Below are 26,769 nucleotides of genomic sequence, written 5' to 3'. Positions count from 1 at the left end.
ATTTTTCATACCGCTAGAATAGAGATTGGGCCCTCTAGAAAACATTCGCGATTCTACTATACATACCGATACAAAGCGATCCTTGCTGATTACTATTCTCCTTCGATCTTAGGCACGCAAGGTTCGCGGGTCGGGAACAAAGGGTGGCGAAAGACCTAATCGCGGACTCGTCTTGTTTCCCTTTCGGGCTGGAGACTCGCGGGGGTGGAAGAGGGTACGAAGGTACGTGCGTGGCGCGCGAATTCTCATCTCGCTATGTATGAATGTATGTATATGCACGCGCGCAAAGAATCTCCATGTTCGCTCTCCTCCTAAAAGGAACTTTAATCAAAACTGGAAAATAGAAGAAACCTACTTTTCATTCCCCGCCGCTGCCGCCTCCGCTGCTGCTGCTGCTGCTGTTGCTGCTGCAAGCGTTCCATTCCGCCCGTGACGGGCGGACGATAATACGGCATCTGACCTTCCGTGCAAGATACCTTGTCTGCACGAAACGCGCGTACAACAATGCCGCATTGTCTAAGCCACTTTATTGTGCCCGACGACGTACAAATATCACGCTCGAATCTCTCGGACTCGCGGGATGATTTGCGGGACCGGCGTAGGGAGATTTCTTAATTAAGATTAAAAGGAAATTAAACGAGAGGGGATTCCCCGCGAATTCGCGCGCGCGCGAAAATTAAACGCGACGAAATATTACTTCTCGATTAAGTTCGAATAGATTTCCCATTTTGGTTCAATTTTCATTATATGACATATTTAATGTTGAAAGTTTCTGATGGGAATGATAATGATTAATAATCGTCTCTCGCGACATTCCTGGCCAAGTGTCAGAGAGACGATTCGCTCAATGTTACAGAGACAATTTGTCATTTGTCACGACGTATTCGATTAGGATAATATTCGATGGTAATGGAGGTAAAATAAAATAATTCTGTTAAGCTGGTTGAAACTCTATATCGCCATCTCGTCGTTGACGGGAATGTATATTCTTACAGTGTGTATCGTGCACTGTGTATATACAACGATCGTGAAACAGCTTGAGACAGGAAGTACAGGTTTACGCACATTACCGACATGCAGTGAGACATAGCATATGTAAGCCTACTCTATTTGCTTGATTAAAGCGCCGAGTTTTCATGCATTCGAATTAATTATATGTCGATCGTCGATGATCGCGCTCACAAATGTACGTCTATATGTTTAAAATCAATATTGTTAATTAAACGATGATATTTATAACTCCACAATGCGGGAGCTTCGACAAATTTCAAGTAAATTTATCATTCATTGTGACTCTTTTTTTATTCCATCGCTAAGCAATCCCCGATCGAAGTCAATTTAAATGAAAATCAATCATAATTTGAGCACATTCAGCACAAGTTCCGCTAATTTATCATTAATCACAATCAATTACTGAATTATCGATACCTCGATATTGTAAGAGTATTGACTTTACAAAGTTGCATCGTAAATAATGTTGATTTAAGAACGGAAATTAATCGTAATTTGATTCGACAGAATTTTCGCGAATTTTTCAATAATTACAATCAATTATTAAATTATATTGATGTCTCTAAGCTTGGTATTATAAAAACTTAATATTGATTACGATGAACAAAGTTGCATCGTAAATAATGACAAACTTACTGATTTAATACAGTTCGGGGCAAAATCTCAAGCTTTTCCGATATTCGATATAAAGACAAACTCGATTTATAATGAATATTATGCCAAAAAAGAAAAACACTTACCAATTCTCTAATACACCAACGTTCGAGAAGTTTGGAGGAAAACTCGCGGCCGCCATCGATGGTCGCGATTAATGCCCGCTAATTCCGTCACTTTCGGATTCTCTTCACAGCCCTAACACGTCACTGAAATACATAAAAAACGATTAATTAAAATTGGTAATTGAATCAAAGTTTAAAAAGAGAAGTATTGAAGTGACGTCGATTAAATTCAATTTTCTCGAAAAGAATAGTTATAAATTTTCAAGATGATTAATCATATTTTGCCAAAAAAATACAAACAACAAATATACAAACTAAATAAACAAATGTACAAAAACTATGTAAATTTTGCATTGAAAAATAAAAATATAGATGAAATATAACAAATAAAAATATAGATAAAATATACAAAATAAAATAAAATATAATAATAAAAATAATGTAACAAGAATACACAGGGTATCTAAATCTTGTAAAAAGATTCCTTGAAAATTCTCTAATTTTCCAAGATATTTTTGTTTAAAATTCCAGATAAATAGAAGAGAATGTTTTGAAAATTTTTTGGTACAACTTTCTAAAACTAGTGCGTTTTCTAATGCTTTTCACTCATACGGAAAGGAAAAATATAGGGCCATTTGTGTGCAAGTGATTTGCAAATGTACTGAAAAAAAGAATTCATTAACTTTCATAAGATAAACATTTTTCATTTGCATGTCAATCTCATTTCTTTATCACTAAAAATTACAATAAAGAATTTATACTGTATATTCGATATTCTCTTGGCTAAAAACAAAAACAAATATATAATATATTTCAAGCACAATTCATAATTGTCGGCTATGTAACAATAAAATAATCAAAACAAAACAATAAAATTATCAAAGAGAGAATTTTTTAAAAATTCCCCTAGTCCTAATAAAGTTCTGTAATTTTTTCCAGATTCAAGAGAAATCCTGAATTCCAGATTTTTCATGTTTTTCCTAGATACGAGAAGACATTCTGATATGATTCAAGAATAGAAATATAATTTCCATCTCTCTCGCACGAAGATATACGTCAATCGATATTTTAGGCGCATCATTTAACTGCGGTACTCGGTGTAATCGATCCTTCCCGCATCTATCGGTGTATATTTTTCAATATATATGCATGATCGCTATGATTAAATTGTCGAACGATTTTAAATTTAAAGCCATCGGACACGATTCCGCCCGTAATTGTGGTCCGCGAAGCGCCGCCTTTCCAAAGATATGGAGATCTAAAGCGTGACGATGGCATCGGCCATCTCTCTTAAAAGCACCACCCCTCTTTACATCCATCTTTCGTATCCGTTATATCGCCGTATAAACGTATTTGCGAGATGAAACACATACACATACACGAATACGAACTCATACGCACATCTCACACACATTCACCCCTTTTCTCACATTACTATCTTTCCGCTTTTCGGGCTTCGGTATCGGTAATGAACGATCTATTGTGCCGGTGGATGCTCTTTCAAGCAGCAAGACGAAAAAAGAGGCAGAGAAAGAGAGAAAAAGAGAGAAAGAGAGAGAGGAGAGGGATGCATAGTCGGCTGAGAGTGGGTGGCGAGGATTGAAAAAGAGATGGGAGAAACGAGAGAGTGCATGAGAGTGGCTGGCATGGAAAGGTATGAAAACGGCACTCGTTAATGGATTCCCAGACTCCTTTACTCTCTCCTTACTGTCTTCTTCGTCTTCCTTTCCTACCGTCTTCTTACTACTCCCGGGCTTTTTCTCGCTCGCCGCTTCTTAGCCACTCAACGGTGCAAAAAAAGAATGAGGGAGGGAAGAGGATGAGGAGAAAGAATTGCTCGTTATACGCTTAAATCCTGGAAGCTTTGGAATACGTTGCGATTCGCAACACACACTTGACAAGACAAACGGCCGGACAATTCTTGACAAGCCATAGATCTCAATGCCGGGTATGGCAGGGCGAATTATTCGGCCGTCTATTTCACCCTCATCGTATATAATAACGAGGGAATCATCTTTGCCGCGCGGAAATCTCGTTGCGGCTTCCCCGGGTGATTTCCCGGAGCAAGGGTTAATTCTCGATTAATGAATTAGTAAAGATTACTGTACATATTGCCCATTTTCTCTGTGTGTGTGTATATGTCACGAAGAGAGATGTCTAAAATTGGTAAATTTCTAAGATTGGTATTTATAGTTCGTTCTTATATTTAAGATCGTCTTAAGCAAGGCTTGAAAATTGGTTGAACGGAATTTTAGGACGACCTAGGACTATACTTAAGATGATCTTAAATATAAGAAGTTACCATGAATATCAATCTATATTAAGGTCTTTGCCTTTGATTTGGTTAAAAATTTGCTTGGAACTCTCTTTCGACCTACAGTTAAGATTTATGCTATTTTAAAGCCTTTGAACCAATATGTCATCCTTGGGAAAAATCATCAAGTAGTATTTTATAATGAAAGTATATATAAAATATTTTTTTTCATACATATAATATATATAATGATGAAAATAATAAACCCTTCCACTACATTTCCATCCCAAAATATCTAACCAAATCTAACCCAATTTAAAATGTTCAGTTTCTATGGCTTTCTGTATATCTATATATAATCTATATATAACATATATATGACACATACACACTCTGCTCATATACATATAATATAATACTAAATAATTAGCAATTTATTGATCAATTTTCTAATATAATATTTAAATACAAAGTAATAAAGAATTGATAGTTTCGTGATTGTAGGTCAAAAGGAAACTCCGTGCAAGTTTTGTGCCAAATCGGAGATGAAGATCCTAATGTAAAAGTTTCTCCTAAAATTATCGAGTGGTACTCGAAGGAATTAGAAAAAAATATTTTATATATACTTTCATTATAAAATACTACTTGATGATTTTTCCCAAGGATGACATATTGGTTCAAAGGCTTTAAAATAGCATAAATCTTAACTGTAGGTCGAAAGAGAGTTCCAAGCAAATTTTTAACCAAATCAAAGGCAAAGACCTTAATATAGATTGATATTCATGGTAACTTCTTATATTTTAGATTCACTTTCGCGAATGATGACAAATTGCACTCTCGTTCGAATTGAAGCTCTAGAACGATCATCCGCCGTGTCCAAGAGCGGGAAAACGGTACATATTCTCGCTAATTAGCGAGAATATCCGAGTGCAGGCCGAGAGAAAACGCATCGTGGAGAGCCGGATTTAGAGAGCACGACAAAATCCATTGTATTCCATGTAGTCGATCGAGCGCTGCCATTGTCCGCCACCATTGTTTGTCAGCTCATACGGCAGTGATAAGGACCACCGATTCCGCGAATAATGGCCATTATCTTCGCGAAATACCTGAGGAGAGGAGGAAGTATCTCCAACGATAAAACATTTCGAAGATAATTATTGGCGTCGCAAAAAATGACAAGAGAGTCCATTAGACAGTCGTTCTCTCTTAGAAATCGCGAAATTGATTTTCTACAGAAAACTCCAGGTGTAAAGGAAGATGGACGAGTGCGAGGATTGGTGTATTTTTTGCCAAAACTAAAGGTATGAAGAACTCACCCCCTCGCGCGCTTTCGATTCCGGAAATGCAATATGCCGTGACGAGCGTCCGTTAGGACCCGCCAATGATAATTTTCAGCTGCAATGATCATCCGCTATGGGAACGGCGTTGCACTCGCCAAAGTTTCGCGATGCGAACTTTGTTGACTGGCAAACGGAAATCTCAATGCGAAACGTACATGCGAGAAACATAAGCTCGGAGCGGTCTAATCAACATTGACAGGATCAAAGTGCTTTAATTAATGCAGCTGGTGCGCTCCACGTATGCAGATATAATGAAAATACCTCCGCATCAATTCGGCCTCGGAAAATCAATCCCGATCATGTCAATCGTGATTTCGATCGCGAAACAATCACGGAACATTGATCGGAACATTGATTCATTTGATATACAGGGTGTCTACTCAAATCTTGTAAAATAATTCTCCGACCTTCCGGGTAAAGAAAATATGTTTAAAATTTTTGTTGCAATTTTTTAAAATAGATTTTTTATTGCATGCATTTTCTAATATTTTTCACTCAAAAATTCTTAAATTTCAAGTACTAGATTTGTAAATAAATTGAAAACAAACTAACTTTTATAACGTAAATACTTATAAATATACTAAAGAATAACTAAAAATGATATAAGAATAAATGGAGAGTCAATGTGAAGAAAATATGAAAAAAATTCATTCATATAATTAAAAATATTAAATAAAATCACACATATTCATACAATAAATCATATAGTGATAAAAATAAATAAAATTTTAAATATTTAAAAATTGTGAAAATATGTGAAAATGAACCTATAATATTATTTATAATTAATGTAAATAATTTTAAAAAAATAATTAAATAAGATACCAGAATAAGAATAATTAATTATATTTGAATAAGACTAATTAATTAGAATAGATATTTAAATAAAAGTAATTAATTAGAATTTTAAATCCTTAAAAAAAGAAAATTATTATTAGATTCCAAATTAAGCATCGAGATAGAATTAATTAAAATTAATAAAGAAAGATGAAAGAGATAATAAAAGTTCTAAATCAATTTAGTGAAAAATTTAAAATTTAAAATTAAAATTTTTGTTGAAGAATCAACAAGAGAAAATAAATTTATTATCATTTTTGAGATTTTATTTATTGTATTTTAATAAGAAGGAATATTTAAAAAATACGTTTATAAAAAAATTAAAATATTCTAATAATTATAAAAAAATTATTAGAGATAAAATTAAGGTTGATATTCATATTATTGGTATTATGTAATCTATAACTAACCTATAACTAATCTATAACTACTGAAAAAAAAACTAAATAATTATTCTCATAAGATAAGCGTTTTTTCACTTGCATAACATTCTCTCATTTTTTCAAATATTATAATAAAAAATTATATACTGCATATTCAATATTTTGCTGAGAAATTGAATATATATTAATATATATAAATAGAAATAGATATACACTTATAATATATTTCAAACGCTTAATTCATTTAGCTTGTCGATTGTTTACAAGATGAAAACAAAAGAGAGAATTTTTAAAAAATCTCCGAAGCCCGATAAAATTTCAGGAGAACTCTCCGATTTTTCCCTGACTTTTCAAGATACGCGAAAGAAATGTCTGAGAAATTCAGATTTCCATATTTTTCCAGGGAGTTGATATGCAGTATCTCCGACTGTCAATCGCGAATAAATTCGACGATGAATGATACAATGGAAGCGATTGTTCGCGGATTATGACGTTTCGCGCTTGAACGCGGAGCGCAAAAACGCCCGTTTGACACCGAAGAGAAGGGAAAAACCACGATGCCACGTTGATATTATAATCATTGAGGCGAGACAGACCATTACACGCCAGCGGATCGCTCGCTTCGCTATAAACGGAAGACACCGCGCTCGCGTCTACTTTCTCCATCTCCGTGCTCGACTAGGAAGTCGTAAATCCTCTTTCGCCATTTGCGCGAGACGCAGACATTTTATGCAGTGTATACCGCCGCAATAAAGCGAACGAATGCAATTCGAGAATCGGTGCCAGGACGCCGCTCCTTTTCCCTCTCGCGATCTCGCAACTTTTCCGTAGACAATAACGCGAAAAAACGATAAGAGGTCGAGCGATCGACTCTCGCGCGATCGAGGGAAACCTGGAGTGAAATTTCGCGTTATCGCGATTTATCATCCCGTGAGTAGCATACGTGTATAAGCGTGTCGAAATTAAAATGCTCGAGATCGTTTGGAAATTTATAAATAGAACGAATGAGAGAGAGAGGATCTTTGCAGGCGCGAAAAGCCGTGGATCGTAAATGCCTCCCTTTCGAAAAATCCCAGTGACTATAAATAACGATAGTCGTGGGAATCCGCTGCAATTTACAGTCGCTGCAAGCACCCCTTTCACCAGACATAAAACTGGCGATACATTATCGGGCAAACGACAAAATTGATTTTATTTCATGTAACCGAGAGAGAAAGAGAGAGAGAGAGAGATTCTCTGCCATATAGTTCTATGAAGTTTTCATCGATACGAATGGGGTGTCTCTCGACGGAGCACTTTCATCCCCATCCATCGGCGGAGATCGACGTGCGGAACGAGAGGAGCTCCGAGAGATCGCTCATTGCTCCAAATTAGCGTGGTGAGTATATTTGGATTTAATCTTCCATGCTGTTTGAACGAATCCGCTGCCGGCGATCCATCATTCGCGTCGCGAAAGTCAACCGTGCCAGAATCATCGTCGTCTTTGTCACGTGGGCGAACCAGAATGGGCACGGTTTCTCGTTGGTCATGGTCCACGTACCACGCGGCCCGATTAAACGTCACTCGCGGTCGAAAAGACACGCTCTCTCTCGCCCGAGCTTCCTCCCCCTCTCTCTTTCTCCTCCTCACCTTTTTTCGTCCATTATATTTGCTCCAAATGCAGCTTCCAGCTTTCGCAGTTAATGCAGTCGCACACATGAGTGATGAATAAATTAATATCATTTCGGAATAATTAGACGCTTTAAATTAATTGCGTATGAATTGTTTCAATTAACGTGACTACTAATTTGTAATTCCTGCGTTATACATATATTATGACGTTGATGCTTTATTTGTTATTTGCTTTTCGATTGACAAAAGCGGTCGGAAAAATTGTTTGTTTAAAAAAAAACTCTAAATAAGAGGGAATTTAAATTAAAAAAATTCAAATATGTTGCGTAAAATATAGTGCCGGCCAAAACAGTAGAAAAACAAGTCGTTACTTTAATGAAAAAAATTATAAAAAAAACAAATATTACCAAATTATATTTTATATTGCCGTTATTTTATGCTTTAATCATTTTACGAGCACGCGCAAAATAACTAGTGGGGAAAAAGAGATAAAAAGACTCACTCGTTTAATCGGGTTTTCCGCATTTTTTGCGAGTGACGCGATACTTTTGATCGACACTGTACCTACCGTATTTAAAAAAAATAAAAAAAAATTGGAGGGTTATATTTGCGAATAAATTCCAGCATAATACGTGGAAAACTTGCGGCTGTGCGGGGGACGCACTGAAAGAGGGAGAAAGAGAGGGAGAGAATCGTGTGAGTAATATTTAATTTTAGAAAATTTGAAAAGCCGCAGGAACTTTAATGGATTTCCCGGGTGTCGCGCACTTTCGCTTGCCGTTTTATCTCCGCAAATCGGGTTAGTCTTGGTCGCTCGCGAGGGCAACTCCCCGAGTCCCACCTGTCGTCTTCGCGACGTCGTCTTCGTCGACGACATAACGGAAGCGGAAGGCGCGGGGAAAGAGATCGAGGGGAGGGGGAGGGGAAGGGTAGAAGGTAGCGGCGATCTTTTAATCCGACCCCGGTCCCTTAGCTAGAACCTAGCGAAGTCTATTAAAGACCGGTCTATTAAGACCGTTTAACGGGCTTAAATAAATGACGAGGAAAGAGTGAACCTCCTCTGTCGGTGTGATTTCCTTCTCTCCGACCGTCTCGTTTAGTAATTGACGCGATCCTTCTTGAATCTCGCGAACTCGAAACGTCGATAGATTCTCTTTTCAAAGTTAACATCCCGATTTCATCTCGCTCGGCGCTAGTCGAATTAATCAGATCAGAAATAATAACGTTGATAAATAGTTGAGTGATTTTTGCTCCTCCCTCGAAGAGGTGAGTAAAATTAGACACAACATCAAGCGATCCATGTAAAATAATTGCTAAAAATCTACTCAAATTTTGGAGAGCAAAAAAATTCTGAAAATTCCCTAATCTTCTAGGTATTTTGTTTAAAATTCCAGACAAAAAGAAATATTTTAAAGATATTTTGTCAACTTCTAAATTAAATTTGTTCTTATTGCATGCGTTTTCTAATGTTTTTCACTCATACGAAGGAAAAATAAAGAGCTACGTAAGCTTTAAGTACCAGATTTGAAAGCGTACTGAAAAAAACTGAATAGCTTTCGTGAGGTAAACATTTTTCATCTGCATAATATTTTTAACTTTTCACCACAAAAATTAAATAAAGACATATAATTCACTTGGCCTACTGACTGATTACAAAATTATCAGAGAGAGAATTTTTTTTAAATACTATTTTTAATCAATAAAATTCCATGAAAATTCTCTCTGATTTCTCCAGATATAAAAAAATCCTTGGAAATTCCAGGTTCTCCATGATTTTTCCAGGGAGTAAACACCCCGATAAAGCCCGAATTTATGAAGTGTTACACACGAAGAGAGCCGCGTAAATAGAGATAAATAAGAAATTGGCAAGACAACCCCCGACAACGCGCTACCGTAAATTTTTCGTCTCCGCATCGTCTCGTATCCTGGCATCAAATGGTAGAGCTCTTGCAGCTATTAAGCGAGAATGATAATCATGAAACGAGAGCGTCATTCGCGCTCGATCGAAAACGACACCGACGCAGAGTATTGATCGGTACAACGTTCGCGTCTTCCCTCCTATCGAAATACCATCCGAATAACAAATGGTGCCTCCTGATACCTACGTCCCCTCACGATTCATGTTGGGATCAGGTTCTCCATTTATGAATACGTTTCTCGTTTTAAGCGGCATAAAGAAACTCAAACGGATTTATCGCGAGTCGCTGGAGAAGAAAAAAATCGACACAAGCCAAGAACGTCCGAGTCCACCAGGTCGAACTGGATAATCTCGCCGCTTTTGAATACCTGCCAAATCTCTCGTCCCATGCACGCGCGCGCGATTGATTTCTACAGATGAAGGAAAGAAATAGCCATTTCTCTCTGTCCCCGATATTTTCCTCGTTATTTCTCGAGAAAATAATATCGAAAAAGATATGGACTTGGGGCACTAGAGTCCATAGCCGGCCACTTACCAATTTAGACCTCATCAGTTCGCGAAATCTCTCCGTTCGGCGTCGAAAACGACACGAAACTCCCTCCCAAGGTGGGAAACAAGACGAGGCAGGAACCCGACGACGTAATATTGACACTTTGTAACCTCGTTTTAGTTGCGTTCTCGATCTCGGAGATGGAGAGACGTGACCCAAACGGGAACGAAAGGAAAGGGAGAGGGTGGAGGAAGGGGAGAATGTACAACGAGAGGCGGAAAAAGGCGGGGAAATGCTTCCTCTTTCCAAGAAACCTGCGACGAAAAAGTCGTCGTTGTGTCGAGCATTGTTGGTACTCATCGCGAAACAATCGCGATAATGAGAAAGCTACGCAGCCGAAGATTGTTTCGCTTCCGCTCCCTTTCCTTCATCTCCCTCACTCCCCATCACCCCTCTTCGTCCCGGATTTTTTTTCACTCGAGCATCCACCTCCGAAATCCAGCTCTCTCTCTCTCTCTCGTCTTTTGTCCTCGAAAACCGACGACAACTTTCATCGCGTCTACGTTAATGGATACTGCAAGAAACTAAATCATTGGCTCGAATTTAGGAAAACGATTACGTTAAAACGTAAAAACGCGTAATGATTCGTGCTCTGAAATTTCTCATTTTTAATGCGATATATATATTTCGATGATATTCCAGGGTGTCTACCCGAATCTTGTAAAAAAAAATCTCCTGAGCTTCCATTCCAATATATTTTTATTCAAAGTTCTAAATAAAGAGAATTTTAAAGATTTTTTACAGTGCAATTTTTTAATAATAATATTTTATAATTCTTCATTGTTTTTGCATTTTATAATATTTTTCACTTGTATGAAGGCAAAACGCAGAGCCACTTTAGTTTCAAATAAATAATGCAAATGTATTGAAAAAAACTGAATAACTTTCGTAAGATAAATGTTTCTCATAATATTTTCATTTTTTCATTAAACATTAAAATTTTTCATTTAAAATTATTTATATGAAAAATATATATTGCATAATTTTTCATTTAAAATTATTTATATGAAAAATATATATTGCATATTCAATATTTTGTGTGTTAAGGCTTTAAATATATAAATACATATATAAATATATAAATATATAAATAAATAAATATAAATATATAAATAAATAAATATAAATATATAAATATATAAATATATAAATATATATATAAATATATATATATATATATATATATATATATATATATAGATTTATAATATATTTATAATATATTTTAAACATGAAATTCACTTGGCATGTCGACTGTTTACAATATGATAGCAAAATTATCGAAAAGAGAATTTTTTGAAATTCTCTGAATCCCAATAAAATTCCACGAGAATTTCCTGATTTTTCTAGGTATAAAAGAAATCTCAGAGAAATCCAGATTTTCCATATCTTTCCAGAAAGTAGACACTATATTCATAGATACATGTGTATATCTACCTACGCACGCTTGATAAAGTCAAAATTGTCCATCTCTTGGGCAATTAAAAACTCGTATATGTAAAAGTAATGAAATAATAACACACACACTTGAAATAAATAACACACGCATGCACACAGTAACAAATAGCACATTCTACAATTTCAACACTATTCGCGTACGTGAATTGAAAAATGAATATATGCTGCGAGAAATACTTGCTTTGAAGAGTATAAATAGCCGTCGCCTCGAATTATCAAATTAATTATTCCGGATCTCTAGTCGACGTTGTCGTGAAGAATGATCGCGTTCGGTGACTCTCTTGATACATACTTGTCACGATCATATTTCAAAAGCTAATGTGACGACATGACCTGTCGAGCCACGACCTTCTCCTTCGAGTCTCACCAAACGAATGACAGGCGTACGTTAACAACAATACGTCGGAAAATTCGGCGCTATTGTTTGTACAATTGGAGATTATCATTCAGAGCAATTCGTAAAGATATCGAGACACAATTTATTTTGAAGCAAATATTTCTCTCTCTCTCTACAGATATAGCTATTTAGTAAACAATCAACAATAGTACGAACGCATCTCGCATCGCGCTTTGAATTTTTCGCTGATTTAAATGTAATTTGTCTATCAATTTTTGCAATCATACACGAATCGCCGAATCGAATAAAAGAGAATCGTGAAAAAGTCGTCGATCGTTTATTAATAATTAATTTGAAATTTAAAAAAATAGAATATATTCCGTATAAATTTATGGTATAAAATTATATGTAAATATTTCATGCAAACGATTAATTAATGATTATATAATATCCGATCTTTTCGCAAACATGCGTGCAATTTTAATATTTTTCGCGCATGCGTATATGTGTGTGCGCGATTAGTATTTCAAATAAATATATATTTCGATAAACACTTGCTTGGTGATAGAGATAATACGACGTTTCTCGTATAAACATTAACGTGCTATTGTTTACATGCCTTGGTTTTGTTGTCATTCGAACGGCAAAGACACAGTATGATCGTCGTATCTTCATAGTGCGATCGTGATAAGTATGAGAAAGATACTAAACGCATTATGTTCGTGCCGTGTGTTCATTATATCAATTATTAATTGGTGAATTAATTAATTCCCGCGACTAACGACTCGTAAGCGTGCCGAGGAGCAATATATCTCGTACAATATATATACATTTCCAGTAGAAATAGGGACTCATAGGGAGTAGAAATTATAAGTTTTCGTTTTATTGCGATCTTTACAAACATTGTTTATTATTTATTAATAACGAAAGAGGCCAGTGATGCGTGAATTTTGTGCGAATCGTAGCTTTGCAACGATCGTGATTTGCCATCGCGATGTAATAAGATTCGTCATGTGTGATCGATATCGATAACGCAATGCAAAGTGTCGTATTCTGCTAATTAGTGCGTGATCGTAATTAACTGTGTTTTCGCGAACGAGTGTCGAGTGTCATCGAAAGATCGGCAAAGAATCAAGAGAGGAACGAGAGAAAAGGAAGAGGCAACTGATGACGATGGAGAGCAACCGTGAGTTAAGTAATTAATAATTTATTCGTTATTTGTAGAATTAATTATTTGATATTCCCGTAATGATCCATTTTGCATATTACGTAACATAATATATGTATGCATGCATAAAATATGTATTGTAGGTTTTTATTGTAAAATATATATTTTAATGCAAACTCGCAAAATATTTATATAAACACATTTATATAACACGTTTATAATAAACACGTTTATGTAAACACGCGTGTGAAATACTTCAACGTATTGTATTAAAAAAAATTCTTGCGATATTAATCTGCAATATTTATGTAACAAACAATTAAATTTTTCTTCTTGAATCATATTTTATAAAATTCATTTCCAAAAAATATCTATATTTAAAGAGCAGGTAATAAATTCAATTGAGGGGGAATAATAATCACTTTTTAATATATTAATACTATAAACACTGGCTTAATTTGAATATATCCGCATTTTGCACATCATATACTGCGTAAGTTTTAAATGATTTTTTTGTATTAATCATTTAATAAAAATTTATATTTTTATTAAGTAATTTTTTTAAATTAATTTTAGAATAAATTCATTTTATATATTAATTTTTTATATTAATCATAATTTGAATATATCCGCATTTTACACATCACATACTGCGTGTAAGTGAGTTAAATGATTTTTTTTTATATTTTCGATTTATATTAAAAGCGACTTGTCGTTCATAAACTTGAACGTTCGATTTAAGAGGCCGATTTGATCGGTAAAACGGCAATAGATCGTCTCGCGGGTTGGCATCGCCAGGGCAAGATTCGGCCCGGGATTGGCGGCCTTGCAACGTATAAATATCTAGGAAACAAAATTGCGGCGAGCCTTTCGTTTACTCTTTGTTTCGCGCTCTCTCTAAGGCTTTACAAAGGTCCGTCTTTCCACGAAAGATAAATGTATTTGAACAAGTGGAATACCGAGGCGGCGAGCGACGACTTGCACGCGTGTAAAAGTGTAAATGAAAAAAAAAATCGTAAATTGCATGAATATCGCATATCGAATCACTTTACTCGCGCTATTGTTATTGTTCGCTTTTTGCGCGTCGATAAATATATATATGAAAAAGATAAATAAATAAAATATTTCTCCAAAATAAATAAACGAAAAAATTCTGTTTAATGGATTATTTAAACAATCCTTTTAGCTCGTTCACGTTAGATTGAAGTGCGAAGGAGTTTGACACACACACACACACATATACATATGCTCAGGTCACATCAGTTTTCCCGATGAAAGGTATACAATAACAGCATATATAATATGTCAACAACGTTAATCGCAATTTCATGTACGGTTTCCCTTCCCTTGAAAGAGGTTTCCCAGTGAAAATGTCGAGGCGAGCGACATAAAGAGTCGTCCAAGAGTCGCAACCTTGGAATCCCTCGAAATTCGACCATTTCGAGTACGTCTCTCCCAAACCGCTTTAAGAAATACTTCTTATGCCACTTGACGTTCCGCCAGAAATACACGCGCTGTCCGTCGTCACCGCACGCGCGCGGTTTTACATTGCAAATGCGGCGAATAAGCAACGAGATGAATCCGTCAGAATTCACGATGACGCCGGTTGTACCTTGAATAGTGCGTGTTCAAGGAATTGATTAATTTTTTTTTATATTTGCGTTTTGGACAATTTAAACAAAAACAATGCACGGAAATAAAATTGGAGAATTCTCGAAAAAAAGAATTTTCCGATAAATTTTCTATATTAAGGTTTTTTTTCACCGCCAATTTGGCTAAAAATTTTCATTGAGCTTTCTTTCGGCCTGTAAGAGATATGACATTTTAAAGCCTGGGAAACAATATCTCCTGTTTGGAAAGGTCATCAAGTAACATTTTATAATGAAATATAATATATAAATCAAGTAGGATTTTATAATGAAAAATAATATATAAAATCTCTCTTTATATGAAACAATTTATTTTTTCAATTAACTTTTATATTTTCACTGTGATAAATAAGTGCGAAAATACCAGAATATGCCACGAAGAGGCTATTGGTTTTTGAATTCATGATTTTCTTCATGCGACACATTTAATGGTGAAAATCATAAATAAACGAGCACTTTCCTCTGCATCCCTATCCCAAAATATATTTAATCTAACCTAAAATATTGAATCTCTATAGTTTTGTGCTTTTTATATATCTATCCTTTATATAACATACGTAATAATACGCTATTAAATATTTACTACATCAAAATAAATAAATAGAAATAAAAATAGGTTAGATTTTTGCGGGAAGGGGTCTTTTAAATATATATAGTGTGTAATATAAATAATTATCAACTCATCGATTATTTTTCTAATATGTTTAAAATGTTTAAAAATAACAAGAAATCGTTACTTTTTCCGATTCTAGGCAAATTTTGAGCGAATTCGGAGGCAAAGGACCTGATATAAAAATTTATCAAGTTCCTTCGCTCTCTTGTCTTATAAAAATCTTGAAAGGGTCTGTCGATACACACTTTAGTTTAGACAGAAGGATAGGATACGTTTGGATGTGTTTTGACGGTGACAGCCGTCAGAGTAGTGGTGATAGTAGTAGGGATAGAAAATGGCGATGCATGGTGGTGTACCGAGAAACGAAAAGACGGAAGGGGGATAAGGGGGCGGGGAGGCGAGGGGAAAGATCCATCGTCGGCGGATGGTACGGATTTAGACAACATCTGGTCCAGTCTGTTTCGCCGGTTCGGCGAGCAAAAGCACCACCGATCGGATTCGAAATAACTATCATCTCGTCTTCGTGTGTCCCGCGATTCCGCCGGTCCGTGTGTACGCGTACAACCAATCCAATAAGACATGTCCGTCCCAACGAAGGATACACTTCCTTAATCGGAAATACAGAATGCACAAGCTCCCCTCCCAGTCGATCGACAGCCACAAAAATTCGAAATTTCGTTAGTTCGTCTCGCATTATAAAAATGTATTTATATATTTTTTTTTTAGGTTAGGTTAGGTCAAATAAAATTGCGTGGGTTTTTAAATAAAAAAATGAATTTTATATAAATAAATAAATAAATACAATATATATATATATTTTTTTTTATTCTTTAAAAATATTTTAAATGCAGTCAAAAAAATCACAAAAAAAAAAATTGAGTCGCTTTTAAAAAGTCGCATAATATCGAGTGAATTATGTAAATATTATATAACTATTATATTACTGGAGGATACCTACATATATATATATAGATGACAATAGAATGTTAGAACAACGTGATGGGTGATGATTCTCGGATGCGTCGGTGCAATTGGGGTTGCACCCTGGGTTACGATCTCTCTGAATGCGCTGTACATGTTTCTCTTTCTCTCTTTCTTTTCCCCTCTCTCAGTTACGTGGACCGATATCCGCGATCGCCATTCCTGGGAAATCACACGTTTTTTTGTTTCATCTTGCTTGTTCCGTACTTCCGCTTTTCTATTTATCAACGGCGCGTAAACGGATTGGTGATCAACATGATCGTTGCACTTGCGAACTTCGTTAAGCTACGTCGAGATCAGGGAGACACGTGACTCTCTCTCTCTCTCTTTCTCTCTCTCTCTCTCTCTCTCTCTCTCTCTTTCTTCATCTTTTTATGACGTCGCGACAAAAATCCAAGGCAATTTAGCGTGTCATCGGGATTTGCATAGGGATTTGAGGTGTCGGGGTTGCTCGAGGTTGATTTTGCGTCTATATTTGGTCTTTGCATAATTACGTACGCTGTATAGCGATGCGGCAATTTAACCGATCGAGAGGCGAACGTACCGATAAATTGTCCGCGTAGTTCGACCCTTGAATTTATAATCCTTCGTACACGCGAAATTTCCGAAATAAAATTGTCGAATTCCGAAATAACGGTCAACACACAATCGCCAGTCGCAAAGAGTCGACTAACATAAATAATTAATAATAGAAAATTATGTAAAACCGATTAATTAATGCAAATAATTGACGTCTTTCAAAATGCGCGTGAATTAATTATAAATCGTCTGAAATGTAAAAACAGGGAGAAGATTCTAATCTTTATTTTAAAATCCGACACACATGAGGGAGCAAAGAGGGTGGGAGAAGTACGCAAATATTTCTGTGGCATCTCTTCCGCGTCCCACCTACTCCTCACAAGCATCCGAATTCTCTCATTAGAAATTTAAGGGTTAAACGTATATACGTACAACGATCCGGTGGCGTCGCGACGCGGCGCGTCGCGTCGCGTCGCGTCTGCCAGAGCGTTTCGTGGTGCCTGCCCCCTCAGGTTATCGATTTCGGCTCACGCACGTATACGAATCTTCCGTATATACATACATACATCCCGGTATACGAGATTGGGAAAAGGATGTTGAGAGCGTTTTCTCGCCAAGAGAATCCAGTGTCTCGGCTGGATCACCGATATCAGTGGCGGGGGTGAAAGGAAGGAGAGGGGTGACAGGGGGCGAGGATACCTCGAAGTTTTCGAATACTCGCGAAGTAAGGTATCACGGAGCGTTACATGTTACACACACACACGCACACATACACACATGGGGAAATCGCGATGTACATTGTCAAGATAACGCGAGAGAAAATCCGTTTTATCGGCGCAAGAATATGAAAAAAAAGGGAGACGAGAATCTAGAAGGGACGACAGACGAACCTGACATTCCTGCCCCTCTCTCTCTCTCTCTCACACACTTTCTCTCTCTCTGTCTTTTATCTTATCGTATCGCACGCGATTGATAACGCGCGACGTCACGTCACAACAACGAACAACGACAGACGCGCGCGAGCGACACGATATTCGGCTCGCGACTGAGTTTGACATCATCGTCGTCGCCGAGGGTGTCCCACGAAGAGGAAGAGGAAGAGGAGAGAAGAGAAAGAGAGACAGAGAGAGAGAGAGAGCTCTACCCCCACCGGCGTTGCGCTCAGGCGCCACATGGAGCCTGGTGCTGGGGGTGGAGTGCCGGGAACCCCCTCTCGATAGAGAGTACGTAAAAGCCCCCTCGCCCCGTTCCCCCGGTCGAGAGAGTGATATAACGTTACGTTAGTGCGCTTGCGTCCGGCGTGCGTGCTCTCGCACTTGTCTCCCCGCTCGCTCGCGCTCGCTCCGCTACAAAGTGGCAACCGGTGGGTAAACGGGCCGCAAACACGTCGCCGGGTATTTATGTATAGACGATGCACATATCGACGTCACGCTAATGGGCCAGGCCGCAAAAGCCCGATGCACACGGAGTCGCGAGGCGCTCGCTCTTCCCTCTCGACGCGGATGCACTCGCCCCCCTCCCCCCTTTCCCTTTACCGAGGGGAGACACGCCGCGACTACTTAACCCTTTATTCGGCGAAACGTCTCCCTCACTTAGAGTTCCTTATCTCGACACAACTCCGCCCGTCGCGGTCGAAATTTTCATCCACGTTGCTGCCAAGTTACAAGCTATTACCAGCATTAGGCTGCGAGCTCCTAGCTCGAAAAATAGCGCGCTTTCAGGTCGGCTTTACGTCATATTTTTATGTGTATAATTAACAGTCGCAACGAATCGAGGTGGGAATTTTGTCGCCAACAACATATTGCTTTTACTTCATCTTGAGGCGATTTCCAATAGAATTCTGCGATTTGAAAATTATATATATATATATTATATAAATATTTATATGTATGTTATATAATAATTATATATATGTATTATATAAATATATAAATATTTATATATGTTATATACATGTTAATAACAATTATATATATATGTATTATATAAATAATAGTTAATATATTAATTAATTAATTAATGATGTAAATAATTAATACAAATATAAATATATTATATGAAATATATATTATTTATTATTTATATACATTTTATATTCGTGTGATATATTTATATTGGAAGGAGTGGAAAAGAGATTCTCGAGGCAAAAAAGGATGAAAGACTCAAGGTATATACGAGAATGAGGGAAAAATTATTTCAGTTTTCGCACCTATTAACGGGCAGTCCGTATATCAATATGCTGAGCGAGTGTGACGTTACCACATGGCGTGTACCGTATTAATAAATCAATGCGCGAGCATCGATTCGCTCGCTGTCTCCGTCCAGCTGCCAGCGGCGTGAAACGTTGAGCTCCAACGCACGACGGATTCATTCGTTATTTTATTGAGAGGAATGCGACTTGGACGGATTCTCGCGTGCAGAGAGAAACAGATAAAACGGCCGCGAAGATAAGCGCGAGTGTTTGGGCGCTGCCAACACGTGGAACGTTAAATAGTGGGCCGGGAGACCGATTGGGTTTGGCGCGCCTCGTCGTCGACGACGTCATCGCGTAGTCGTATAAATAATAAGATCGGGATGCATCAACACTTGGACTACCGCGTCATACGCGTCTACGTGACGACGCTCTGAAATGGGGGGGGGGGAGTTACCCAGATCTTGTCAAAAAATTGTTCAATTTTCTATGATATTTTTGTTTAAAATTTTAGGTAAAGAAAATGTCTATTGAAGATTTTTCTAGTGAAACTTTCTAATGAATTTAAAATGAATTTTTTTTTATTAAACTTTTTTACTTGCATAACGTTTTTTTTATCGTTAGATATTCAAATAGAGAATACGTATTGCATATTCAATATTTCGTTAAAAAATTGAATATATGAACAGAAATAATAGGAATAATAATATATTTTAAATACATAATTCACATTTTCTTTTTATCGATAGATTATCGAGATTGCTTATAATTTCAACGTTTCAATTTCAATTTAAAATTATATCAGAGAATTTTTTTTAATTTCTCGAGTCCCAATAAAATTTCATGAGAATTTTTTATTTTTCCAGATGCATGTTAGGTAAGTGTTTATTAAAGATTTTTTAGTGAAACTTTCTAAAAATAAATTTTTATTTATCAAATATTTTTTATTTGTACATTTTCATTTTTTAATTTTAAAAATTAAAATAAAGAAGATTTTATTAAAACATTGAATATATAAACAGAGATAATATAATAATATATTTTAAATACATATAATAATTCACAATTTAATTTATCGACAGATTTACCCCGACAGCTAATAAAATCCTATGAGTATTCTCTGATTTTTCCAAATGTATTCCAGGAAAAGAAAATATTTATTAAAGATTTTTTTTTAGTAAAATTTTCTAAAAATGAATTTTATTTATACTTTATTAAACATTTTTTATTTGTATAACATTTTCATTTTTTTTTATCATTAAAAATTAAAATAAAGAATACGTCTTGTATATTGAATATTTTGCTGAGACATTAAATATATAAACAGAGATAATATAATAATATATTTTTTACAATTTAACTGCAAAATTACCAAAGAGAGAATTTGTTTAAAATTCCCCGAGTCCCATAAAATTCCATGAGAATGCTCCGGTTTTTCCAGATGTAAAAGAAATCCCTCGGAATTCCATATTTTTCCAGAGAGTAGAAACCCGGCGCCCGTTTATTTTCCCGAGAGTTGCGACACCTCGACGACTGTATTTTTTCCCCTTAGTTTGCATTCGTCGCTTCTCCAGGTAGACAAATCGCGAGGCAAAACCATCTACAAATCCCAAGAACACGCAGCTTGCAATTTACAGCGGACTAGAAGCATCGCCGATGTAAAATTCTAACCAATCATCGCCGAGAAATTTCCCTCCCCCTTACCGGGGTGACGTCGTTTCTCTTGGACGCAACGTCGACCATATACGCCAATAACATCCCTATACGTGCCACGTCCGTATTCCCGATTACGTCGTTATCGCGGGTGCATTTCGTCGTTGCAGTCCGATGTGTTGCGTCGAGGGCGGGTTTCTCGCCGCCGCGTTATCGGTCTTCCACTCAATAACACCGCTCGCTGTCGCGCGAATATATCGCACGTGTGCGTGCGATATTATATAAGCGTTGAGTCTCGTGAAGTGTTAAAAGGCTTATCTGTCGCCCGATGGATATACGCACTTAACGATCGCGACAAAAAAACGCGGCTCGGAAAAACGCGCCGCGATGTCAATGTACCGGGCACGATCGATCGGCACGAATAACACCTGCGGAAGTAGTTCGCTGTATTTTTCCTCGTGGATTTTACTCTTCGCATAGTCCGTTATGCCTTGATAATTTTCCAAAACGCCAAACTCGGAAATCAAATGCAATATCGATTAAAAATGTTGCTTTATCCTTCTTTCAAAAAAAGTACAGAAAATGCAAACATATGATTATGTCTTTTTATCTTGCTATAGCTTGGAAAAGAGCTGTTTAGTCGAGAATTTGTTCTTCAACGAGATAATGATTAAAAAACATGCCTCAAAATTATGATACAAAATTTATAATAAATGCAGAAAGAAGACTAATGCCAAAATATGACCCGTCAATCTCTCAATAAAAACTTGTAAAATGAGTTTGATAGAAGTATTCGAAAAATAAGAGACTCCTATTAATCAAAAATAAATATTTGTAAATATCCTGGAATGAAATATCATATCTTTAAAAAAATTGTTATCAAAAATTAGTATGAGTCAAGGGGAACCTATTTGAAAAAGTTTAATATTTCTATTATTATTTGTTATAATTATTTGTTTAATTTTGACGATATTAAAACACAAAATAATAATAATAATAAAAATATAATAGTAATAAAATAGAATTTAAAAATATTTATGTTCTTGTTCATTAAAGCAACAAATTTCTCTCTTTTTTAAAGTAATTCAATATTTTTGATCGGTATATAAAAGTGAAATTGCCATTCTATTCAATTTTGATAGTATATTAAGAGTGCAATTTTGTTTCGTATCTTGCTGCGATAAATCTATATGAATAATTTTTGAACTACTCTATTTTCACATTTGGAGTAAAAAAATAGGTAACATTAAAAATGAAATTTAATTAATTAAATATTTAAAAATTGAAAGAAAATTTAAATCTGCACGCGTGATAAATTTTGTTCAACTTCATCTGAAATATTTAGAAAAGGAGAGGAAGGAAAATGAGTTTTGTTTCTGCAACATTAAATTAGATGTAATCAACATTTCCTTTTGCAATTTGAAGCCGGAAAGCGTATCATCGAAAAATATAATACTCGATACACGACGCAATTTTCTTCCTTTTTTTGCGATGAGATTTCCTAGACGATCTTCCGAGCGCGCAATGGTGCAATAAAGGTGAATACTCCCTTTGGCTTGACGACCTGGTGTGAAGTATCCTACGAGGCGTGTACATAAGTTGCCGCGTTGTTGCAACAGGTGCACTCAATTTGTAACCCTTCGCGCGACCTGCTTTTATATACATATAGCTTCTGTATGCGATGTGCTCGCCGCATTTGAGAAAGTTCCGAGGCGCGTGTTATTTTTCAAAAATCACGAGCACCAAATTTGCTTTCGAGAAAAATTAAGAAGATTAATAAGGCCCTAAGTGTAAAATTTAGCGGGCCAATAAGAGCCATACGTGGATGGGCGTGCTTCGGAAAATTAATTTTTCGATGAAACTGAGGGTGCAAAAGGCCAGAAATTTTTTTTTTATCCAGAAAAAATATATAAATCTATAAATCTCACGATTCGAGATTTTAATACCCCTCTTCCTCCCCCTAAAGAATTTATTTTCTCTTTTTTCTCGCCAGACGTGATGCGTGAAATCACATCTCCCGCAGGATCCTCGCTCTTATTCCAAGGGACTCTTACATTATAATAAAGCGAACGGGCAGACTTTCGGTATCACATTTGTCGCTCCCGTAAATCGCATTCCGGTGTTAAAACCTGACTCTCGCAAAGATGCGAGAGCCAAAGAGGGCGCGGAAAGGGCGAGGGTGGCGAGGCACGTAAAAGCGAGAGGAGACAAGAGGGAGGGAGGTAGAAAGGGCGACCACCTGAATACCGCATACATCACGTACGTATTCTTACGTACGCAACGCGTGCCGGTAATTCCGTGATTCGGCGGGGCACAGAAACCACCCGCGTCCGGGTATTGTTGCTGCGTTAATTTACGAGCCAATTAATTAGCGCCGCCGTCGTGCTGAGATATTTGGGAACGCGCGTTCTATGCGCGTTCGAGCGCGGCCGAGGCCTGTATTTTCGTCTGAATCCGCGATATATATATTTTAACACTGCAGGATAATATCGACGTTTCAGCCAGTCTCTCTTGGAAAGTTTCTCGGCGGAGAGAAAGAAAGAGAGGAATATCAGAAAGAGCCGCACTTGGGCGATTATTAATATCGCTTGCGTGTGTGCAAGAATTAATACTGATTAGGGTTGCACGCGATATCAAGACTAGATATGGTTTCGAAATTTGAGACAAAATTTTCATTATTAGTTATCAAAGCTAAGATTGTTAAGATTAACGATTTAAAAAAAAATTAAAATATGTATATTTGTAAATAGTGAATAAAAAAATCTTACTATATTATATACGTACCTAATATACAGGGTGTTTCTGAATAAGTGCGAAAAATTTAGATGATTTTTTTGTTGAAAATTAAGGGAGGTTTTTCATATAAACATATACTCCTACATCCTTCCCTGCAGAGTTACACTCCTCCAAAAATTAGGTTTTTATTTTTTTCTCAAATTTGGAACAAGTTAAAGAAATTAGGTGGATATTTTCTACTACTAAAAAGGTTATTTATCAATATTTTTTTCAGTCTTTCGTATAGTTATAAGGGGATAAAATTAGCAACCCCTATTCAATTTTTTATTAGAACTTTTTAATGGTCTGGAATATTATCATCTAAAAATATGCTTTAAAAAGTTTGATTTATTTAGAAACTTTTTTATTTCTTTTATTTTTTTCATAAAATCAGTAGTTTTCAAGAAAAAAAAAATAAAATACGTTATCATGCACAACACAATGCTAAATAGCATAGGTCTCGAATTACGAGACGTTAAATTTTAAAATAAAAATAAAATTAGAGTAAATGTCGGGAAAATTGGAACAAAAACAAAATTATAATGAAAACCTAAAAACCTAAAAAATAAAAACCTAATTTTTACTCTCATTTTTGGAGGAGTGTAACTCCACAAGGAGGGATGTAAGAGTATGTGTTTATATGGAAAATCCCCCTTAATTTTCGACAAAGAATTATCTCCTAAAATTTTTCACACTTATTAAGAAACACCCTATATATGTATAATAATTATATACGAACTTAATATAAATATTTTATTTAATAAATAAAAACATTTATATTAGTAAATTTACAAATAATTAATACATTAAGCAAAATAAACGATATATATATCATGGAAAGTAAACGAATGTCGTAAATAGTAATAATTATTTTAAATTATAACAAAATTAATTAAAATTAATTATAATAAATTAAATTATATAAAAATTATGTTTAATATCATTTCAGGAAATTGTTTAGTATTAAAAATAAAATTAAAAATTGTTAGTAAAATAGAGATAAGAATACAAGACAAGATTTTTGCTGCAAAGATTCAAAATCAAAACAAGATTAAAATTTTCAAAAATTTTCAATACCAATGCAATATTTTCATAATATTATCTTGTTTTGAATCTATGCAACCCTAACTTTGATTCATGAATATCCTCCCCTAAATCTATATCATCGATGAGAGAGAGAATTACAATCTGCAAGAAAATAATAAATGGCAAGTCTCGAGCTTATTTCATCCAGATACATCTCGCTGTAATTATTCTTACACGACTGAGAGGTAAAGAGCGCAATTTGCGCGTCGAAAGAACGTCGCGTAAAGTTCCTCCGAGAGACCGAGGTAAAATTCTTTCGTGGACAGAGAACGCGAGGAGGGAACAAGTGTCACTCGCGCTCGTTGCGGACATTATGGATGACACTGTCAGCGGCAGAGGGTCGACACGGTAGACAGGATAACGTGGCGTCAGTGTCCGAGGGTGCAGAGTGCAAGAGACAACGAATAATTCATCCCTTTCCCTTCCTCCCCCACCACCCTCTCCCCCTCCTCCTCCCCTTCCCGCCCTCTACTCGTCTCTTTGTCTCGAAAAATGTGCTGCACATGCCGTCGCGGTGATGTAGCGCGCATCGTGGAGTGTCCATCATGGCACATGCACCGTATTAAAGTACAATCAGTCGTTGCTACGCGATTTTTCCAACCGAGAGATTTAATCGACTGCTGTTTAAGATCCATTTTCTCGCGCGAGATTAGTCAAAACTGCCTTCACTATTAACCTAACCTGAGGTTAGGTTAGGTTCGAGACAAAATAAACCTAACCTAACATACCTAACCTATCAATTTCGTCCAATTAACTATATGATTTTGATCTCGATTTCTCATTGGTAAATATTCTCCAATCAACGCGCGTCACGATTTTCGAGAAAAAAAATAAACCTCGATGAGAAAATTATTGGCGTAAAAAAGGGCGAGAAATCAGATGAAAATTTTCAAAAATTAGAAACCAAATTTTGAACAGCAAGAGGCGCGTAGACGATTTGAATAAAATGCCAGCCGCATTTCTTCTCCCCCCCCCCTTCCTCCCCTTTAGCCTAGCGAATTAATTTCCGACAATGGGACGGTGGAGCGCGTCAAAGGTCGCAACGCGAGCAGATAAGCGGAAGACAGCGATAACGGTCGTCCCGACCGATAACGACGCGCATGATTATTAATCATGTGCAGGTTGCGCGTGCAACTGTCAGCGCTGCGTAGGGCGATCTGACTAATCGTTTCGCCATTAGGGAATAATATACTCGTAGGGCAGCCGTGTGGTCCTTTTAATTTCGTCCTCTCGCATCGGGTCTAATCGGCGCGTGGGCGACGTGCGTCATTTTGCACGTCGCTGCCCTCGAGAATCATTTTTACTTCGTTCCGCGAAAATTGCGCATTCGAAAATGCTCTCTCGCACACGATGTGATGAGCGTATAATAAAAATGGGGGGTGGAGAATTTCCGAGGCCGAAATTGTGGAAACAGTTTAAATGTTCTCGTGCGCAAACGGGACATAAACGAAGCGTTGTGCAAAGTTTAATTACACAGATATTTTAAGTGCTTTGAGACGGATTCTCTGAGATTTTTCTCTCAGAAACATTGTTTTTTTTAAATTTGCTCGATAAACTTAAACGCGAATAATTGCCTCGTTAAGGACGCTGTGAATCTTTTAAACGCGATTGAATTTCGTTTCCTCAGAAATAATGGCTTCTTCTAAAACGATTGTTTCGTAAATCTCTTATTCTTGCTGTTCAAAGTATGTCGCGAATCAACAATAATGTATCTTA

General features: G+C 36.4%; 1 protein-coding gene across 5 annotated transcripts in view; it reads right to left on the bottom strand.

The window, feature by feature from the left end:
• Msi (RNA-binding protein musashi) overlaps nt 1-26,769 on the bottom strand; it is a 131,721-nt gene that overhangs the window by 73,672 nt on the left and 31,280 nt on the right. Inside the window, exons 1-3 of one of the 5 annotated variants that reach the window (XM_083105422.1) lie at nt 18,239-18,404; nt 16,807-16,991; nt 1,752-1,874 (exon numbers count right to left, since the gene is read on the bottom strand). In XM_083105422.1, coding sequence (XP_082961548.1) covers nt 1,752-1,807 — 56 coding nt within the window. In that variant the 5' untranslated portion in view covers nt 1,808-1,874; nt 16,807-16,991; nt 18,239-18,404. Of the gene's footprint in view, nt 1-1,751; nt 1,878-16,806; nt 16,992-18,238; nt 18,405-26,769 lie in introns of those variants that run through there. The other 4 variants (XM_083105430.1, XM_083105438.1, XM_083105411.1 and 1 more) reach the window with 4 other exon arrangements.

Source organism: Camponotus vicinus, unplaced genomic scaffold, assembly GCF_025532165.1.
Source record: "Camponotus vicinus isolate PSW18456_S1 unplaced genomic scaffold, iyCamVici1.0 SCAF_1, whole genome shotgun sequence".
Classification (NCBI taxonomy): domain Eukaryota; kingdom Metazoa; phylum Arthropoda; class Insecta; order Hymenoptera; family Formicidae; genus Camponotus; species Camponotus vicinus.
The sequence above is the reverse complement of the archived record's forward strand: the minus strand, read 5'-3'. Positions and strand labels throughout refer to the sequence as shown.